Source organism: Lytechinus variegatus, chromosome 1 (assembly GCF_018143015.1).
Source record: "Lytechinus variegatus isolate NC3 chromosome 1, Lvar_3.0, whole genome shotgun sequence".
Lineage (NCBI taxonomy): Eukaryota > Metazoa > Echinodermata > Echinoidea > Temnopleuroida > Toxopneustidae > Lytechinus > Lytechinus variegatus.
In genome coordinates, this window is record NC_054740.1 from 10,364,672 (window position 1) to 10,383,194 (window position 18,523).

The 18,523-nt window shown below is 36.5% G+C and overlaps 2 protein-coding genes across 3 annotated transcripts in view; both read left to right on the forward strand.

Moving 5' to 3' along the window:
* The window catches only part of LOC121426211 (SWI/SNF-related matrix-associated actin-dependent regulator of chromatin subfamily A member 5-like), a 33,724-nt gene extending 22,983 nt beyond the window's left edge, over nt 1-10,741 (forward strand). For both annotated transcript variants that reach the window (XM_041622460.1, XM_041622534.1), the window contains exons 16-21: nt 664-786; nt 1,520-1,636; nt 3,164-3,298; nt 4,298-4,510; nt 6,553-6,672; nt 7,886-10,741. In XM_041622460.1, coding sequence (XP_041478394.1) covers nt 664-786; nt 1,520-1,636; nt 3,164-3,298; nt 4,298-4,510; nt 6,553-6,672; nt 7,886-7,969 — 792 coding nt within the window. In that variant the 3' untranslated portion in view covers nt 7,970-10,741. The remainder of the gene's footprint in view (nt 1-663; nt 787-1,519; nt 1,637-3,163; nt 3,299-4,297; nt 4,511-6,552; nt 6,673-7,885) is intronic.
* Nucleotides 10,742-13,544: 2,803 nt separating this feature from the next.
* LOC121426343 lies at nt 13,545-17,062 on the forward strand. Its single transcript, XM_041622652.1, has 2 exons — nt 13,545-14,210; nt 15,968-17,062. The coding sequence occupies exons 1-2, from the start codon at nt 13,939-13,941 to the stop codon at nt 16,614-16,616; spliced, it is 921 nt and encodes a 306-aa protein (XP_041478586.1). The 5' UTR covers nt 13,545-13,938; the 3' UTR covers nt 16,617-17,062.
* The last annotated feature ends 1,461 nt before the right edge of the window (nt 17,063-18,523 follow it).

Below are 18,523 nucleotides of genomic sequence, written 5' to 3' on the forward strand. Positions count from 1 at the left end.
ATTTTGATTTAGTTTTTTTTTAATGAAAAAATTATGAATATTACCTTATTTCTTGACTATGAAAGATAATTTCTTCAGTTGATGTAGGACTTCTAACATAAATTTGTACATGTGGGTCTTGAATGAGATCGACATGGTTAGATTCAGGTGAAGTCCACAAAAAAATGTCACTCTTATAGGCATGAAAATTCATTTTCTGCCATAGATAATCCAAGAAAATGTTCTAGAATCGTTTATTTGTACCTATGTATGCTTTTGGGTCTCAACTTTGGAAAAAAAATCCTATCAGCTAGAAGCAGAACATTTTGGGTCATGCATGCTCATTTATATAACATCAGACCAAAACTTATTCTGAGTGTTGGGAACCAACCTCTATGACTTAATCTTGGTTCTTATTTGCTCATGGACTTAATCTTGGTTCTTATTTGCTCATGGTTACCATTCACATGCTATCCTTGAAAAAAACATCACTGCACAATGCTGTCTTATGATATCTATTCACAGGTTCCTCTGAACCCTGACCTTCCGGACACTTAAAAAGTTTGAAAACGAAGAGCATCACAGGAATAATAAAAAGCTGTCATTGATAACTATCTATTCACAGTGCTATCCTAGCATGACATCTATTCACACTCCTTGTCTTTTGATGAAATCTATTCACAGGTCCCACTAAACCCAGACCTTCCAGACGCTTCCAAGGTCAGGAAGGAAGAGCAGCGCAGGATTGATGATAGCAGTCAGCTGGATGAAGACGAGATCCAGGAAAAAGAGAGTCTACTCACTCAGGTAAGGAGAGAGGAAAGAGACAAAGCAGGGAGTCAGGGACCCGTCTTACAAAGAGATACGATTGATCAAATCCAGTGGCGGACCGTGACCCGGAGGAGACAAAGCATTGGAGGGGCACTGTATAGTTTGTGAACAATGTTGTGCCCCTCCAATGCTTTGTCTCCTCAGGGTCACGGTCTGCCACTGATCCAATCAATCTCAACTGTATGGAAATCCATCCATACCATAATTTTTCTACAGGAAGTTTGCACAATATCCTTAGTCAACAAAGAGAATCACACTGAATGTTCAAGAAAAAGATGAATGTATGAATATATTTGCTTTTTATGTTGACGTAGCTGGCCGTCCATAGTTGTGGTTGATCGGATCAATTGCAACTCTTTGTAAGATGAGACCCCATTCTGCCAAGTCTTCCTGATTGTCAAGGAGACTCGCTGAAAATTGACTGATTTTCGAGCAAAATCTGCAGATTTTTAACTTCTCCCTGATGCACACAGTGATATCTTTTATTGGATTGTGTGTAATAAAGGAAGATCTCCCCCTTAGAAAATTCACCCTTAAAGGACTAAGGACCAGAAATCTACGCAAGTTATCTTTCATTTTAGTAGCTGATGTGATGTGATGTGATCACTTTGACATTTAAATCAGTATTATTCGCTGCAATTCTTTCTGATGTAGTTGGCCTTGTACTTTGATATAATGTTCAATTCTCTCTTTTTCTTTCATATTGAAGGGATTCACGAACTGGAACAAGAGGGATTTCAACCAGTTTGTGAAGGCATGTGAGAAGTTTGGACGTGATGACGTGGAGAGCATCTGCCGTGATGTAGAGGGCAAGGCACCAGATGAGGTAGGAAACATTTTTGTCTCACCTGCGAAGCAAAGTGAGACTATAGGCGCCGCTTTTCCGACGGCGGCGGCGTCAACATCAAATCTTAACCTGAGGTTAAGTTTTTGAAATGACGTCATAACTTAGAAAGTATATGGACCCAGTTAATAAAACTTGGCCATAAGGTTGATCAAGTATTACTGAACATCCTCTTAGAGTTTCATGTCACATGACCAAGGTCAAAGGTCATTTAGGGTCAATGAACTTAGACCATGTTGGAGGATTCAACATCGAAATCTTAACCTGAGGTTAAGATTTTGAAATGTCATCATAACTTAGAAAATATATGGACCTAGTTCATGAAACTTGGACATAAGGTTAATCAAGTATCACTGAACATCCTGCATGAGTTTCACGTCACATGACCAATGTCAAAGGTCATTTAGGGTCAATGAACTTTGGCCGAATTGGGGATATCTGTTGAATTCCCATCATAACTTTGAAAGTTTATGGATCTGATTCATGAAACTTGGACATAATAGTAATCAAGCATCACTGAAAATTTTGTGCAAGTTTCAGGTCTCATGATTAAGGTCAAAGGTCATTTAGGGTCAATGAACTTTGGCCGAATCGGGGGTATCTGTTGAATTACCATCATAACTTTGAAAGTTTATTGGTCTAGTTCATTAAACTTGGACATTAGAGTAATCAAGTATCACTGAACATCCTGTGCGCGTTTCAGGTCACATGACCAAGGTCAAAGGTCAATGAACTTTGGCCGATTGGGTGTATCTGTTGAATTACCATCATAACTTTGAAAGTTTATGGATCTGATTCATGAAACTTGTACATAAGAGTAATCAAGTATCACTGAACATCCTGTTCAAGTTTCAGGTCACATGATCAAGGTCAAAGGTCATGTAAGGTCAATGAACTTAGGCCATGTTGGGGTTTTTTGTTGAATAACCATCATATCTCTGTAAGTTTATTGGTCTAGTTCATAAAAAGTGGACATAAGAGTAACCATGTATCACTGAACATCTTGTGCGAGTTAGAGTAGTATTCAAAGTCAGCATTGCTGCTATATTGAACCGCGTGATGCAGGTGAGACGGCCAGAGGCATTCCACTTGTTAATTTTCTCAGCTCTAAATTTCATGCTAAATTGCCTACGTCATTTCGCTCTTTTTAAAAATTGCAAGCATCCCAAGCCAGGCCAAGCTGGGCTGCACCAGCGAGTGGCTGTTAACTAGCACCCACTTGGCGGGTTATTCATTTTCTAGGTTCATGAGTATCTGAATGTGTCCTGACAAACTAAGCCTGTGCTTTACTTGTTTTATAATATTTCTGAATCCATTATAAGATTCATTTACTAGTTTTGTGAGTATCTGAATGTGTTCTGGGAACCGAATCCTGTGCTTTATTTGCTTTATAATCATTCAGAATCAATTATTTATTTTCTTGGCTTTTGAGTATCTAAATGTATTCTGGCAACATAAACCTGTGCTGTATTTTACAATTCTAAATTCATCATGTAATTTATTTTCTAGGTTCGTGAGTATCTGAATGTGTTCTGGGACCGTTGCAATGAGCTTCAGGATGTTGATCGTATCATGGCTCAAATAGAGAGAGGAGAATCGAAAATCCAGAGGAAGATTGGTATTAAGAAGGCTCTGGATGCCAAGGTAAGGATAGCTAATCATGACTTATATTCATCTATCCATTTCACCAGCATAAATATAAATGCCAGTTGTTATAAGGATTTCAAAATGAGTTCATACAGAATCCAGTAAAATGACCACCCAAGTGTCGGTATGTTTGGATAGAAAAATATGTGCCAATGAGTTCTGGAAGAAATTGAGTAAATGCTGAGAAATTAGCAAAATGGGCATGGTATTACATCAAACTGTTTGGTCTTTTTTCCAAGCAATTATGATACACTGTCCCACATATACTTATCTGTGTTGACAATCCACAGTCTGATCAATTTTCAGCTTAGATTTCATGATTTCAAGAAGTTCAGTTTACGAAACTGTGCCAGATCTAGATCCACGATGATCTAGTGACAATTAATCTTGGTTAAACCCTTTTTAGTGGAATCAGTGTTTAGTGCAATTACTTTCATTCATCTTTAAAGATATAAGAATGCAGATGCAGCAAACACATATTTCATGCAAAAAACCTTTAAAATTAAGGTTATTCATCACTATATCATCATAGACATAGATCTGGTTCATTAACATAAACTGGAATCAAGGAATTCCGGTTTGTTTTTTATGATTTTACTGTATTTTTTTTGCCTAAATAATTTCACTTTCCATGATATTCAATGAATTCCACGTTCACTCTGAATCCCATGATTTTTTCAGTTGTCTATATATTGGAAAACTGGGGACTAACAGTCAAGAAACATGATATTCATTTTGTCTCCAACAGGGGTAACACACTTCTGTGTGAAGTACAGCTCGGCTGCAGTAAAAAAAAAATCACAGGCAGACCGGGCGGGATTGGAACCCATGACCTCTGGATTACTAGACCTGTGTCATAACCACTAGACCACTGGAGTGCCTCTAGTGATCTAGGCTCAAACTATCCCATAAATTTGATATCAAATCAATTGAATAATAAATTTGTTTGGTGGTGATATCACTGCGATCATGAATCTGTCTCTCGTTCCATATTAGATGGCCCGATACCGCGCACCTTTCCACCAGCTCCGCATTCAGTACGGAACCAACAAGGGGAAGAACTGGACCGAGGATGAGGACCGATTCCTGGTCTGCATGCTTCACAAGCTTGGCTTCGACAAGGAGAACGTGTATGATGACCTCAGGAGTTCAGTCAGACAGGCCCCGCAGTTCCGCTTCGACTGGTTTATCAAGTCACGTACAGCTATGGTAAGCTGTAGTATATTTTATTTTTTATGTGATTGATCTTAAGTGTTGTTGTTTTGTTAAGGCTATGAGCATCTAATCTTCCATGTGTGGCTAATGGATGTCAGTATATTCTCATACCTGTCAAGTGTTCCTATGAAATTGGAAAATTCCTATTGAGGAATTCAAAATTGCTTTTTCATTGCCACTACATGTGTTATATTTTTGTGAACAAATTTTATATCATTGAATAGGAAATGCTGGAATTTTCCTATTTCTGGAAAAGTCCTAATAATTTGTTTTTGTGTCAAGGCCATCAAGATTGGCAAGTTTGTATTTAGTCCTACTTTGTTCAAGAAATTGGCATGCACGTTACCCATGGCATTATCTACAAAATTGTAATATCAAATTCTGCAAAAAATATCATTGCTCATTAATTATGCTAATTTATGCATAAAATCACACACAAGTTTGCTCTAATTATTAAAATAATGCCCCCAAAATGCTAATTTTTGTTTCACATACTCTAGATAGGCATCTGATCAAAAAAAAAATTTTTTTAATTCAACACCACATTTATTTTCTTGTGTATTCTATTGTTTTATTTCTTATGTATTTCCCTGTTTTTCGACTTTTTTTTTCATTGTTTTTTCAATGGAAATTGTCGGGGACTTTATCTTGACCATAAAAAAAATAAAATTAATTGATTTTAGGCAGTAAAAGGAAAAATAATGATACATTTATGAATTTTGGCTAAAAACACTATTTGCATTGGATTTGTACACAAATTCATGTTTTTGAGTAATTTGGGGTCTGCATGCACTTACGAAATGTTGCGTGATTTTGGAACCGCGTACCCAGGCGTCACAATTTTGGTCTCAAAATTTGCGCGAGACTTGAAAGTAAAAAGTCAGTGAGCGACATGGTCAAAAAATTTCAAGCAGCGGATTTATCGCGAAAAATGTCGAGGGGGCTGAATCAGCCCCCCCCCCCAGTCTTTTTAGGGAGCTAACCAGCTAAAATTTTATACATGGTATTATATAGTTCACATTGCACCTTATGCAATTTTCAAGGGCTCTTTTTTAGATTTCCTGGGGGTGTTTCATGAAGCTTTTCGTAAGTTAAGAGCGACTTTAAGAAACGGTGAATCTTTCGTACTGTACGTGTTAAACGATCGCCATTTTGATGAATACCATTTACTGCAAGAAAGGATCACCAGTCGTTCTTAATGTCACTCTTAACTCATAAAAAGCTTTATGAAACACCCATCAGGCCTGGGAGTGCATTGCAGGGGCACATTAACCCAAACCCGTTTGTTTTTCCTTGTTGGAACGGCTGTCAATGACCTGTCAATCATTTAGTAGATTTCAAGATACCAGATTGTAATATACCACTACAATCTACATTCTGGGGTGCAACTTCCTGTAATTAACTTCTGAAGAATTTCAAACCCTTCCTGCTTGTAAATTTCCTTGTTGATTTCAATGATCAGCTGGATGTAATATACTCTCACTTTCTAAACAAGTTGGAATGCTAGTGAGAAGTTGAAGGTAACATTGTCATGACATGAGTGCATTTAACACTTGTCATTGGCGATATTTGATTTGAAAAGTCAATGTTTTTACAATACAGAATTCAGGGATTATCAAACATTTACCAGTAATAGAGTAGAGATATACATGTAGGTTGAAACTTCAGCTGTTAGGAAAGCCAACAAATATCTTTGGTCTTTTCAGATCTTTACTGAAGAGTATATTAGTAAAAAGTTCCCCCAAAAGTGGATTGTGATTAGAATTTTCTTATAATATGTTAAAGAAATGATTAGATATTTCTGGTGAAGATATTTGTACAGTTCCTTACATTTCTACCTATGTGAAGTTGATATTCCTAAACTTCTGAAAATGCTCTTTAGTTAATTCTGATAATACATAAATTAAATTAAAAGAAGAATGCAGCAGGGAAATTAGATACATATGTTGTCAATTTGAAGATTAAGATCCGATTGATAATGCTTCGGATAATTATTGAAATAAGATAATAAATTCTTTTGACCTTTGACCTTGCAGGAGCTCCAACGTCGATGCAACACCTTGATCACTCTGATAGAAAGAGAGAACCAGGAGCTTGAAGAGAAGGAGAAGGTGGATAAGAAGAAAGGCAGAGGAAGTACTAAGGGATCAGGAAGGGTAAGTGGTTCTTGTTGGAATGCTCCCCAGGGAGTGGAGAAGTGCACACATTGTGTGTGGGCATGCCAGGATCCAATGACCGGGGTAATGATAATTACATTGTAAAGCACTAAGAAATACTAAGTACTAAATGCTCTATAAAAATCAATTATTAGTATTAGTAGTAGTAGTAGTATTTTCATCATCATTATTTGTACTATTTCTACTAAAGTATACACTTGGTTTTTCGATGATCATTATTCTGAATACATAACTTATTGTTGGTAAAAAATGAAAAAGGGTTTGTTGAACCAATGATTCGTGGCATTATTCAGGTTTGTTGGTTCAAAATTGAACTAAGGTTTGGATGTCTGAAAATTGAATTGATTTATTAGTATGAAAATAATTGATGAAATGTATGAATTGTGCTTCATACTTTGGTGCAATTATTAATATCTAAAAGAGAGGTAACAAAAATTCTTACAAGACTTTCCCAAGAAATACTCGCATTGAGCAATAATATTGGTACAAAAGGTTTTGGCTATTGTTTTTGTTAGACATGCATGGACTGCACCCAATGCACAAAACTTTGCAATTAAACTTAATTAAAAAAATATGATCACAGGCATCTTAAATGTCAACCACCCGGTTTGAGAATTTATATTCTGGATATCTTTTTCATTGCGTTTAAATGTAATATTTTCTGCAATGGTCTTAAAGGTATTCTGTCGTACTCACTTAAATGGTGATGGTGAATACCTTGCTACAAATTGAACTTAGTTTGAGTTCTAAATTGGAAATGAAATAATCGCAAGCAATCCTTAAGTGTTAATCATATTCCAGAATGCTTATTTAGAGCAACAACAGTTTAATTAAAATAATTCAGGCTTGCTTGAAATTATTTTCATTTCATTACCACATGCTGAGCTAACACCGGATGTGGGACCACACGACAATGGACTGAAAGTTTTCATTAATTTTTCTGATTTTCATTTGCTGATTACTCAGTAGTGATACATTTTCCTCAAAAAAATTGTTTGGCAGATTGTCCTTTATTTATGGTTTTTATAATTCCTGTATGTTTTGTTCAGTTATGTGAAGATTTTATTTTCTGTTGTTACCAGTACCAGATAACTACAGAATGATACCCCTTCCCCCCAAAAAAAAAATACATACAGATACAAAATTATTCCACTAATGTTATCTTTGTTTTATTTTTCAATCTTATTTACAGGGTAGCATGGGAACGCCCAAGGCTGAGAAGAGAAAGGCTGATGATGACACAGACAGTAGAGGGCGCAAGAAGAATAAGAAGTGAATAATCCAATCGGATGTGAATATCTAGTCATGTGATCAATCCTGTGCTCTTGATAAACATCATTGTAAGATATAGTTAAGTCTGTCTGCCTCGATGGAGTTTTTGGTGACTACTGGTACACAGATAACTTTAAGGTAGTAGAAATTCATCTAGTCTGAAGTGAAGAAAGTAAAAAAAAATAGACTTTCAGCGGACCTTTGACTTGGGAGGTTGTTTGACTTATATGAAGTCAACTTGGGCAAAGTTGACTTCAGTCAAAACTGTCTTAGCAGCCAACTGTTCTTTGTGAGAACATGTCTTTTGTGGCCTCTGAAACTGTCTCCTATTTGAAAGGATTATCTGCTATACAACCTGTTAATAAAGGTCACCTGTCTACAATGGTCACATTTTCTGTTTCCCTTCGGTGGCCTTAATAGACAGATTTGACTGAATATTCCCAAAAATAATTTTCTGTGTAATCTTCATTGTACATAATCCATTGGTCCCAATAATAGTTTCTTCACCAAAAGCTTGGAAATGGGCTAAAAAGAGAAGATTCAAATTCTGGCAGTTTAGACTGAATTATATTTCCATATTCATGACAAATTTGGTTTAAAAAAAATGGTATACCTTGCTCATTTTTCACAAAATTATGCATTTTTTGAGCAGGAATTTATATATCAGATTTAAATTAAACACAATATAACCAAGGGACTAAGAATGCAATCTGTGTCTTATATATTTGGAACAAAGTTAAGACCTTTCCTTTTCTGTTGGAATATTTCGACTACCATACTTCAGAACTTATTTTTTCATTAGAATACATTCCTTCTGCTTGTAAAGTTAATGATCTAAGTACATTTACAAGCAATGACGATGCCATTTTGTAAATACGCCCTGAATATTGACCAAATGAATTGACTGTATATTGTGATGTAAGAGAAAGTAATCGGGTAGTAAGATAAGAGTAATGCCCAAGGCTGAGGCCTCAGCCTGCAGAGATCTGGGTCCCTTTTCATAAAACTTGTTAGAATAACAAATTTGCAATGACTGTTAAAAGCTACTGAATGCCTTTGATCTGATTGGCTGATAGTTGATTTTTTACAGAAACTGCATTTGCTGTAACAAATCTGTATGAAACGGGACCCAGAAAGAGTGTTAAGAATGATGTTAACCAGGGTCCCGTAACACAAAGGTTAGCTATTAATAATACGCTTGATTTTCACGATCGATTGTACATTGTAGTCAATGCAATCAATTGTATATTGTTATTCTATGATGATTGCTAGTCTTTTTGTTACAAGCCACTGATCCAATGCCTCTTGTCCATGTCAGCTATGTAATGTTCGTCTCTATTTATATCCAAATTGGAAAAAAAAAGCTGTAGACATTAAACAATCGCATGAGTGGTGGTGATCTAACTATTTAAACATTTTGTAAAAAAGTGCTAGTATTGTGAATGAAGTATCGATTGTGCAGAGTATGGTTTTGATTTAACTTAAGTAAGATATGGTGCATCAAGTACAGATCAAAGGTAGTATGACACAGCCATGGTAGATGTGTTAAACATTCAGGATATTCATTAAATTCTTTTAAATTAATTTTGCGATGGAGTTATGTTTATTGCAACTTCATCAATCGGTTTTCTGTTAAGCTTGTAAACATTGCTTTATGCCAAAATTGTAAATGGTAATGATGACTGCTTGTAACTTACATACTTCTTTTACTTTGACACTGTCATTTTGTGTAATCTATTATTATGATGAACAGTAACAAGATTATGTATTCAATTTGTGAAGATCATATTGGGACCCGATATAGTTGTAATGTTTACTTTATAAGTACAATTATGGATGGCTTTTGCCCAGGAGGTTTATTTTTTTATTGTGGGGTGATTACAATGGTACTTCATAATGAAACCATCATCTTTATCATCATCATCATTGCCATCATCGTCATCACCGTCGTCATCATCACCACTCGTCATCATCATAGTCATGATAGTCATCATTATCATTATTCATCATCGAGGTCATTATCATAGTCATCGTCATTATTCATCGTTACATCATCATCATCTTCAGATTCCTGGGCCCTTTTACAAGTCTTTGTTGATATTCACGTATGACACAACCTTCATAAGCTCAGTCACATGGTTCAACTTTTAAGGTGGAGCAAAGCATGATATTTGCAATATCTTAGCCACTGATGGGTCATCATCCATTAATCACAATTTTGTTTCTCAAATCAATTTCAAATAGCACGATGCTATCAAATTCAGAATGAATTTAGTGACTCACAATTTCACCATATTTCAAATTCATTATGTACAAACACCTGCTTGTTAAAACATACAATATTTCATTGAAGTCGAGTTCAGTTAGATTTACACATTTCTACACTTAGTTTGATATGATCCAGTATGTACATGCACTCTTAAAATGTTGGGCAACATACTGTCCACACAACAATTGGTTAAGAACTTTATCCACCTCTGGGTAGCTTTCAACCAATACTGTATTTTTCACCCAAAGCACGCATTGGTTTAGAACTACCAAGAATTGGATAAATTTTTAACCAATTGTTGTGTGGACAGTATGTTGCCAAACATTTTTAAGAGTGTGCAAGGCACAACAATCTTCTTAACACTATGTCTACCTTGAATAAACATTTTTGTTATGTAACCAATGATATGTATTATGTTCAAGTTTAAGTTCTGTTTCTTCAGAGAATGTATAGTGTTTTTTTTTTCCAGTTTTGTCTACAGTCTGATTCAAAATAAACATATTTTCAGTGAGTAAAAGTTCTTTGGTGACTGATGTATTTTTACATTGATACCTCCTGCATAAACTGTCCTTGGTTATGAAATATCATCCGCGCTATTTTTATCAATATTTTAATTGTCATCATCAACATCATTTCCATCATCAAGATATCAACATACTCATTATCGTCACCATCCCAATCATCATCTTCACTCATAATCATCATTAATTTCCATTAGCATTGATATTCTTGGTTGTTTGTAATGTGATTTTGCTGAATGTTAAAATCGTGTTTGGTGGTGATAGATGAACAAAATCCAATGAAATCCAGGGCACTGTACTGCAGAGCTAAGCACTTGATCGCAAGGCTGTTTTTCTTCATTTTTTACGCTTTATTACATTTATCGTCAAGTCCAATCAAGCATGCAAACCAACTTTACAATCAAGCATAATGATTCATGTAACAGCCCCATGCAATGGAGTAAATAAAGAAAGATAACAGATACACACATTTCAGAAGAGAAAGCTAGTGCAAGTTGGCCATAGCAAACCTGCAGGGGTCTGAATAATTCAGATGACTACACTGAATCAGGATTTCTGTGGTATTCCTTCTCCAAAATCTTTCCTAATTGAAGGATATTATCTGTCTTCTTTCTAATCCTAGTCTACAGGCACATACCCCAAGTGGCACTTTGGTTGACAAGTGGGCTGTTAGAGAAGACTAGTTCTGAGTTATCTCTTTGCTAGCCGCTGTACATAATTCACATTCTTTGCAGGAAGTCAGAAAATTTGGATGACTATGCTATGGCATTCCTGGATATTCCTCGTTTTGCACTTGCAAATTAGCCAGTAGGTTTTTTTTTTTTTTGGGGGGGGGTCTTCAAATTTTATGAGAAAAAGTGCCACAACCCTCCCTCCCCTCATAGGCGGCACTAAAGAAAATGAGAAATGAAAACAGAAAAGGGAAAGGAAGGTAGAAGAGGATGAAAGAAGGGAAATGAGAGGAAAAATAAAATCAGGAGAGGGAAGAATTAGAAAACAAAAATCAATCACCATTTGGAAATAAAGAAATCCGCGCTTCGAGCACGCATAGCTTGTTTACTATATATTATCATGTTCTAGCATTAAATTGCGCTTAAAATATCCATTTGCAAGTCTACACATGAAAATAATTTTGTTTTTGCTTCCATATATATTTTTAGTGAAAGATGCGTTATGTTCATGATTACAAATTCCTCGATTTCAGGTCGTAAACTCCAAGAATGTTGGACTTCACGGTGCGTTATTTATTAACTGACTTGCGTGTCCCCTTCATGATTTTCAGTGTCAAAAAGGCACCTTAAACGTTCTCTTTAGGGTCAATATGTATTAAGATTTGGATTGATCTTTAACAGGGGCCACACTTTTTTTTAAAACCGTGTACAAAAACGTAAAAATGACCATAGGATTGTGATTTTTTGCACTTTTTGGCTCAGCGCCCCTACTTTGAATACCGTTCCGCGGCCCCTGTTAAAGGGATTCTATTAATTCTGTAAAGCTATGATGACGGGTGTGCATGCTTTCCGCTGGAAGCTTTAATAATAATTGTTCCACGGAAAAGGGGGAGGCAGGTTCACCTAATGATTGATCTTTTCTCGTCGAGTGCCGTTGAAATCGAATGATGTTTTCTGTGAGTGGGAGTGTTTGCTTCCAATTGAGGTTGCACGCCATCTGCGTTTAAATGGAGGACAGGGTCGATCTTATCGTCGATAAACGACCATCAATGCTGATTGGCTGGAAGTTTTATTGCGTCATTTGTTTAACTTTGGCGTAATCATGGTCCGTCTTATTTAGCATGTGTATTGTGGTAACTGTCTGATATGGCTATTGATTTCACACGAGAAACCTGTTGGACTTGTTCTAGAAGTATAAATGTCTTTGCTCAGACTCGTCATCTTTCATGTTGTTCGTCCCGAGGTGTACAATGACTTCAATCGCTGACTTCGGATTGGTATGCGAGTTTTAGAGTTCGCATGTATCACTACAGAGGTCTTCTATTTTGGCTCTATTCAGAGTTTTACGAATTATTTTCTTCCTTCGAGAGAGCTTGGATGTTTTGATTTGCTTTGTCATATGATAAACATATCCTGCTCATTAATTGGGATTACATGGCGTTTAGAATATGTTGAAAAATGCTAGATGTATGTCGTTAGGTCACACAGGTCTGCATTTCAGATCAATTATGAAACGCTACATCCTGTTTATTATATTAATAGTATATCATCACGTTGAATGAAACCTGTGAGAGATGGTAGCCAAGGTCAAAGGTCTTTCTGAGGTCAATGAATTTATTGTTTTATTTAGTGGACGACTGGCAGTGGTTTAAAATGCTGATTTAAGCAAACGTGCATTACTTTTGAACGTTCCTTTACCTCTAAATCTTGTTCGGCAAAACTGGTTTAAAAAAAAATTGTTCCCTTTCTGGCAGTCCACCACACATAAGCAATTAGTGGTAAGCATTTCCAATCCTAAGTCCAGTCCTAATGTCATGAACCTGACAAAGCCAAATGACTGGAAATCGCTTCCCGGACAGGTCACTTAAAAGATAGATTGATTATGGTCAGGTACACTGGCGGATCTAGGGGGGACCACAATAAAAAATTCTTATGTAAAAATGCCGTTAAAAAAGGGAACTGTGCCCGCCATTTGTTTTTTTTTTTTCTTTTTGCTTGTCAAACTTTTTCTTGGGTGAAATGTCCTTAATTTTTAGTTAAAAACATTCTTCTTGTTTTTCTGCTTGTCAGTTTTTCTCCGGGAAAATATCCCCCCCCCCCCCTTGAAAATCCTGGATCCGCCCCTGATCAGGTGTTAAAGTGCATCATATGGATTTTGGACTCTAAGCCTAATGGATTTCAAAGATCTTATAAACTTACTTTATAGTATACAATAATGTTGTGAAGTTTGTCAAGTCATATCAACATGTGTAGTATCAGTAATTGTTTGTATTTCTTTATTGCACTGGGCATAATGGCCTCTAGAATCATTGACCGTTTTTTATAAGCGTGATGATCATGTGATGATATAACAGCCTCTATAAATATTTGATCTTTTTTGTCCAAATTCTTATTTGCAGTCAGTTGAATTTCATATGGGGCACTTCAATACATGTTCTGAGTTTCTTTAAATCATGTAAGTGGTGCTGCGCTGTATTTTAAGTCACACTCCAAGCTGTGAATACGCGGCGCCATGTCGGGGAAACCTCAGAGACAGAGTCGAACGATCTTGTGGTGCGTTCCCCGATCTGTCTCCACGGCCTTAGCACGCTGCCTCGGTGCCATCGAAGACATTCAGATATGGTTCGAACCATTCTGCTACTGTTACATAGCCAAGGTGGAGTTCGAGCGAATCGCCGGCAGGGTCTTGCCCGAGGACTATCAGGGAAACGAGCAGACCTTCCTGGAGGCCTCGAGAATTCTTCAGAAGTTGACAGCAGCAAATTTCAAACCCGACTTTTTATCGTAAGTAATGAATATTTAATGTAGGCACATCCATTTTATATATATATATATATATATATATATATATATGTATATATATATATATATATATATATATATATATATATATATGTGTGTGTGTGTGTAAAGCTTTACATGTACAACAGCTTTTGGCAACTCTTTTTTATTTAAATATTGTAAAGAAATGGATGAAGAGAACAATGGTAGGCGTAGCTTAAATCAAGGTTCCCCAGAGCTATCTACCCTTTGGAAAAATTGGTGATGCCGAAAAAATGTCTCTGCCGGGAATCGAACCCGGGTAGATAGCTCTGGGGAACCTTGATTTAAGCTACGCCTACCATTGTTCTCTTCATCCATTTCTTTACTATATATATATATATATATATATATATATATATATATATATATATATATAATAATAAGAACGGTGATTATTGTGATTGTGGGCACTTGAGAATTGAGTTGTGGTGAATTCTATTGGTTGCATGTTCTTCTAACACCCCCGAATACCCAGCTCTCATCTACTTTTTTGGACTGGTTTCCCTTAAATCAGTTTATTCTACTAATAATACAATAATTATTGTCGCTGAGTCTGACGGTAGCTTCATATTCAATCAATATACAGTATACGTCTATTATCTTTCAGGAGAAAACTTAAGGCCACCGCACACCTTACGATTTTGGAATTACGACTATTTACGATTATTTTGATTTGGGAATAAAACGTGGTAAAATTTGATTGGAATATTGAGACATGGAACCTCTTAGTCTGTTAATTTCTAAATCATCGTGAGAATACTTATATTCAAATTTATAAATATGCTGCCATTCTTATTAGAATAAAAGACAATTTAATATTTAGTCGTAAAACGTCACATGGGTCGCACGATTGGCTGCGATTTGAAACCAATTTGGCCTTTATTCCAAAATAAAACCTTGCAATATCATCAGAAATTGTTATATTATTATTCTTAATTTGAACCTTAAATTAAGAGATTACATTTATTCATATTTTCAGAAAATAAGCAAACTGCGATTTTTTTTCTAAAAAAATTGATCCGTGGAGCAGTCGTGCGGAGGCCATTACTCACCGTGCCCGTTTCATGAAACTTGTTATTATAATAATGCAATAACACTTGTTTTTTTTAAGTTACTGAAATCAGTCGATTTGCTTGGCTGAGAGTAAACTTGTTATAAAAATCTGTTATTATACATTAGTCTTTATGAATTACACACTGATCACCAATTCTTTGTTAATTGTTATTGCTGTGTGTTTTTCCCCAAATCTGCAAGTGTTAATACATAACATACGAAAAATGCAGTGGTGACACCAGGAGTTTTTTTAGTGGAGGGTAAATAATTGTTTGGAAAAGGGTGCGCTTACCCTCCCCCCCCCCAAAAAAAAAAGAAATAATAATAATAAATAAAAATTATATACATATTCAGAAAATAAGCAAAATGCGATTTTTTTTTTCTCCAAAATTGAATCGTGCGGAGGCCATTACTCACCGTGCCCGTTTCATGAAACTTTCAGAAAATAAACAAAATGCGATATATTTCTGGGGGCAACGATTCCAACAAGACTAACATGCCGCCATGTGCACCGGGATCATTCATTACAGCTTTCTATCACCGTTGCAACGGTGATAGAAAGCTATAATGAATGATCCTAAGTGAAGTAATCATTTCCTTCTTTGTTTCTTTCTTTTATATTTATTTCTTTCCCACCTCCTTCATTTCTTTTCGAAACTAACCAGGTATCCGTCAATCAAACGAAAGTTAGAAAAAGCTGACAGTCCCCATGTTTTTGTGAAAGAGATCCCGAACGGCTGCGTCGACGAATTACGTCATCTCCCTCGCGGTTACCGCCACGCCTTCTTGATACGTCACCCTCTTCGGACAATCTCGTCTTTTCGGACATCCGTCTTCCACCATCTGCTAGGTCAGGGAAAGCTCCATGGTGAGGCTGCAGATGAAGCGACCTTTGACCTCGTCAAACACAATCCCTACTACGCTTCCGGCTACCACTTCAAAGAGATCCACACCATCTGGAAGTTTGTGCGGGAGAATACCGATTGCTCCCCGATCGTCATCGACGGTGACGATTTGTTAGCGAACCCTTCCGGATTACTGCCGAAGTTTTGCCGAGCCGTGGGACTTCCATACGATGATGGTCTTCTGAACTTTGACCCGTCGATCGAATCGCTTAATTCCTGGGTCACGGGGGCTGATGATATGCTCATGAATATTGTTAATTTTTATAAAGTTGCCATGACGAAAACCCACTTTCTATCAGCTAGAGAGATGCCAAGACGTGATCAGGTGACCCATGACGTCATCAGATGTGTTGATGAGGTCATACCGCTCTACACCGAAATGTATGAAACGAGAATCAAACTGCCTTAAAAATTGTTGTAGTAGTTGGATATTGCAATGTTCACATATGAAATGTCATTTCCTGTGTATTACTTCATCACATTCATGGGTTGAGGATCTAGGTCATTGTCATGCAAAACGTCGGAACTTATCATCATTTACTTTTCCCAGGCATGAAAAGGGATAACAATAAAAATCAAGCCATGTTATTTTATGCAAATCGCTGCTTTTGTAAAGCAGATATAATCGCGATGGTCTGGGTGTTTGGGGAGGGGGAGGCAGTGGTAGTCACGGGAGTGTTTTGGCCAAGGAAATAAGTTAGAGAAAGGAAATCTTAAAATCAATCTCCTAGCTAAAGTCCATACAGTTTTGCGCAAATCCTGTTCACGAACTTTTTAAAAGTAAGTGGTGCTCACTCAAGCGGAATGATTTGTCGATAGTCATAATCGCTTATTAAAAGAGACCTGTACCAATTATGAATGTGGGGGGGGGGGGGGGCACGCTTTGCCCTTAAGAACATTTGCCTCATTACGCCACTGACCATTTTTTTAATAGGTGACATGTGTTATGTGAATTTGAGTACTTGGATGTATTTAGCAATTTATAAGTACTGTGCTATTAAAATTTATTTGAACAAAAACTGTATTTTATGCTTGCTGCGCGATAGAATTCCAATGGATATAAATGAAACAGACGATCCCCCTCATCCTCAGAACCAAGGCCCTACATATACGGAATAGCGTCACCACACTGTGGAACTTGGTTTAATCTATTGAGTTTGGAATCAAACGTATAGTAGAAATTGATGCAAATATTGGGACATAGAATATCTTACTGTGTCATGTTCTAAATCATCGTACGAATATCTATATTCAAATGTACATGTATATGTTTAAGACTTTATTTGCACCTATTTACAGGCGCGGATCCAGGAGGGGGCCGAGCCGGCCCCGCCCCCCCCCCCTATTTTTTGACAACCTGCAGAAAAAAGTGTACTTCATCTTGATAGAAACTAAGAAAAACAGAAAAGAAAAGTAAGAAAGAGGTATTATACCCATGATGTGTAATTTACAGTCTCGTAACGGCCGGCCCGACCCCGAAAGGAAACAAGAGAAAGGTGAGGGGAAAGAATTGGAAAATAGACTTTATATAAGAATTTTCGCTCGCGCTTCGCGCTCGCATTGCCTGTGTAATGAATCCCATGCAAGAGGATTAAATGACACTTCATATATCCAGTTCTGAAATCAATTTGCACACAATATTTTAGCTCGCACAACAAGCTTTCATTATTTTGTTTAATACACAAATTGTTATATCAAAATTTTCAGCTCGCGCTGCGCGCTCGCATTTTTTGACTTGTGAGATACCTATTCTCTTTGAAAATTATTTCCCAAATTTGTCAAAATGCTCCTTTATCTTGTCAGTATATAAAAAAAATAAGATCGTGCTTCGCGCTCGCATTTAATGGTTTGAGACACAAAGCTTGTTCTTTATTTAAATAAAAACGCGCTTAGACTGTTTAGTTTTCAGGTCGGAATATCAAAAATTTTGAGCTCGCGCTTCGCACTCTCATTATTTAATTGGTGATACTTGTATCCTTTTCATTAATCACTAAAAACAGTCCTAATTGAGTTCCTTTTCACGTTACTATAATAAAATTTCGGCTCGCGCTTCGCGCTCGCATTGTTTAGTTGGATACTTATGTTTGTTCATGTTTATAAAAACTGCTCAGAATCTTCAGTTCTATAAGGACATAGAATATCAAAGAATTTTAGCTCGCTCTTCGTGCTCGCATTATATATTACGACCACATGAGATACCTTATCTTGTTTATAACAATAAAAAACTAACATATACTTAAAATTTCAGTCTCTAGTTAGGACTACCACCTGAAAAACCCACCAAAAATCAGATTATAGCGGCCAATCAAGAAAAAA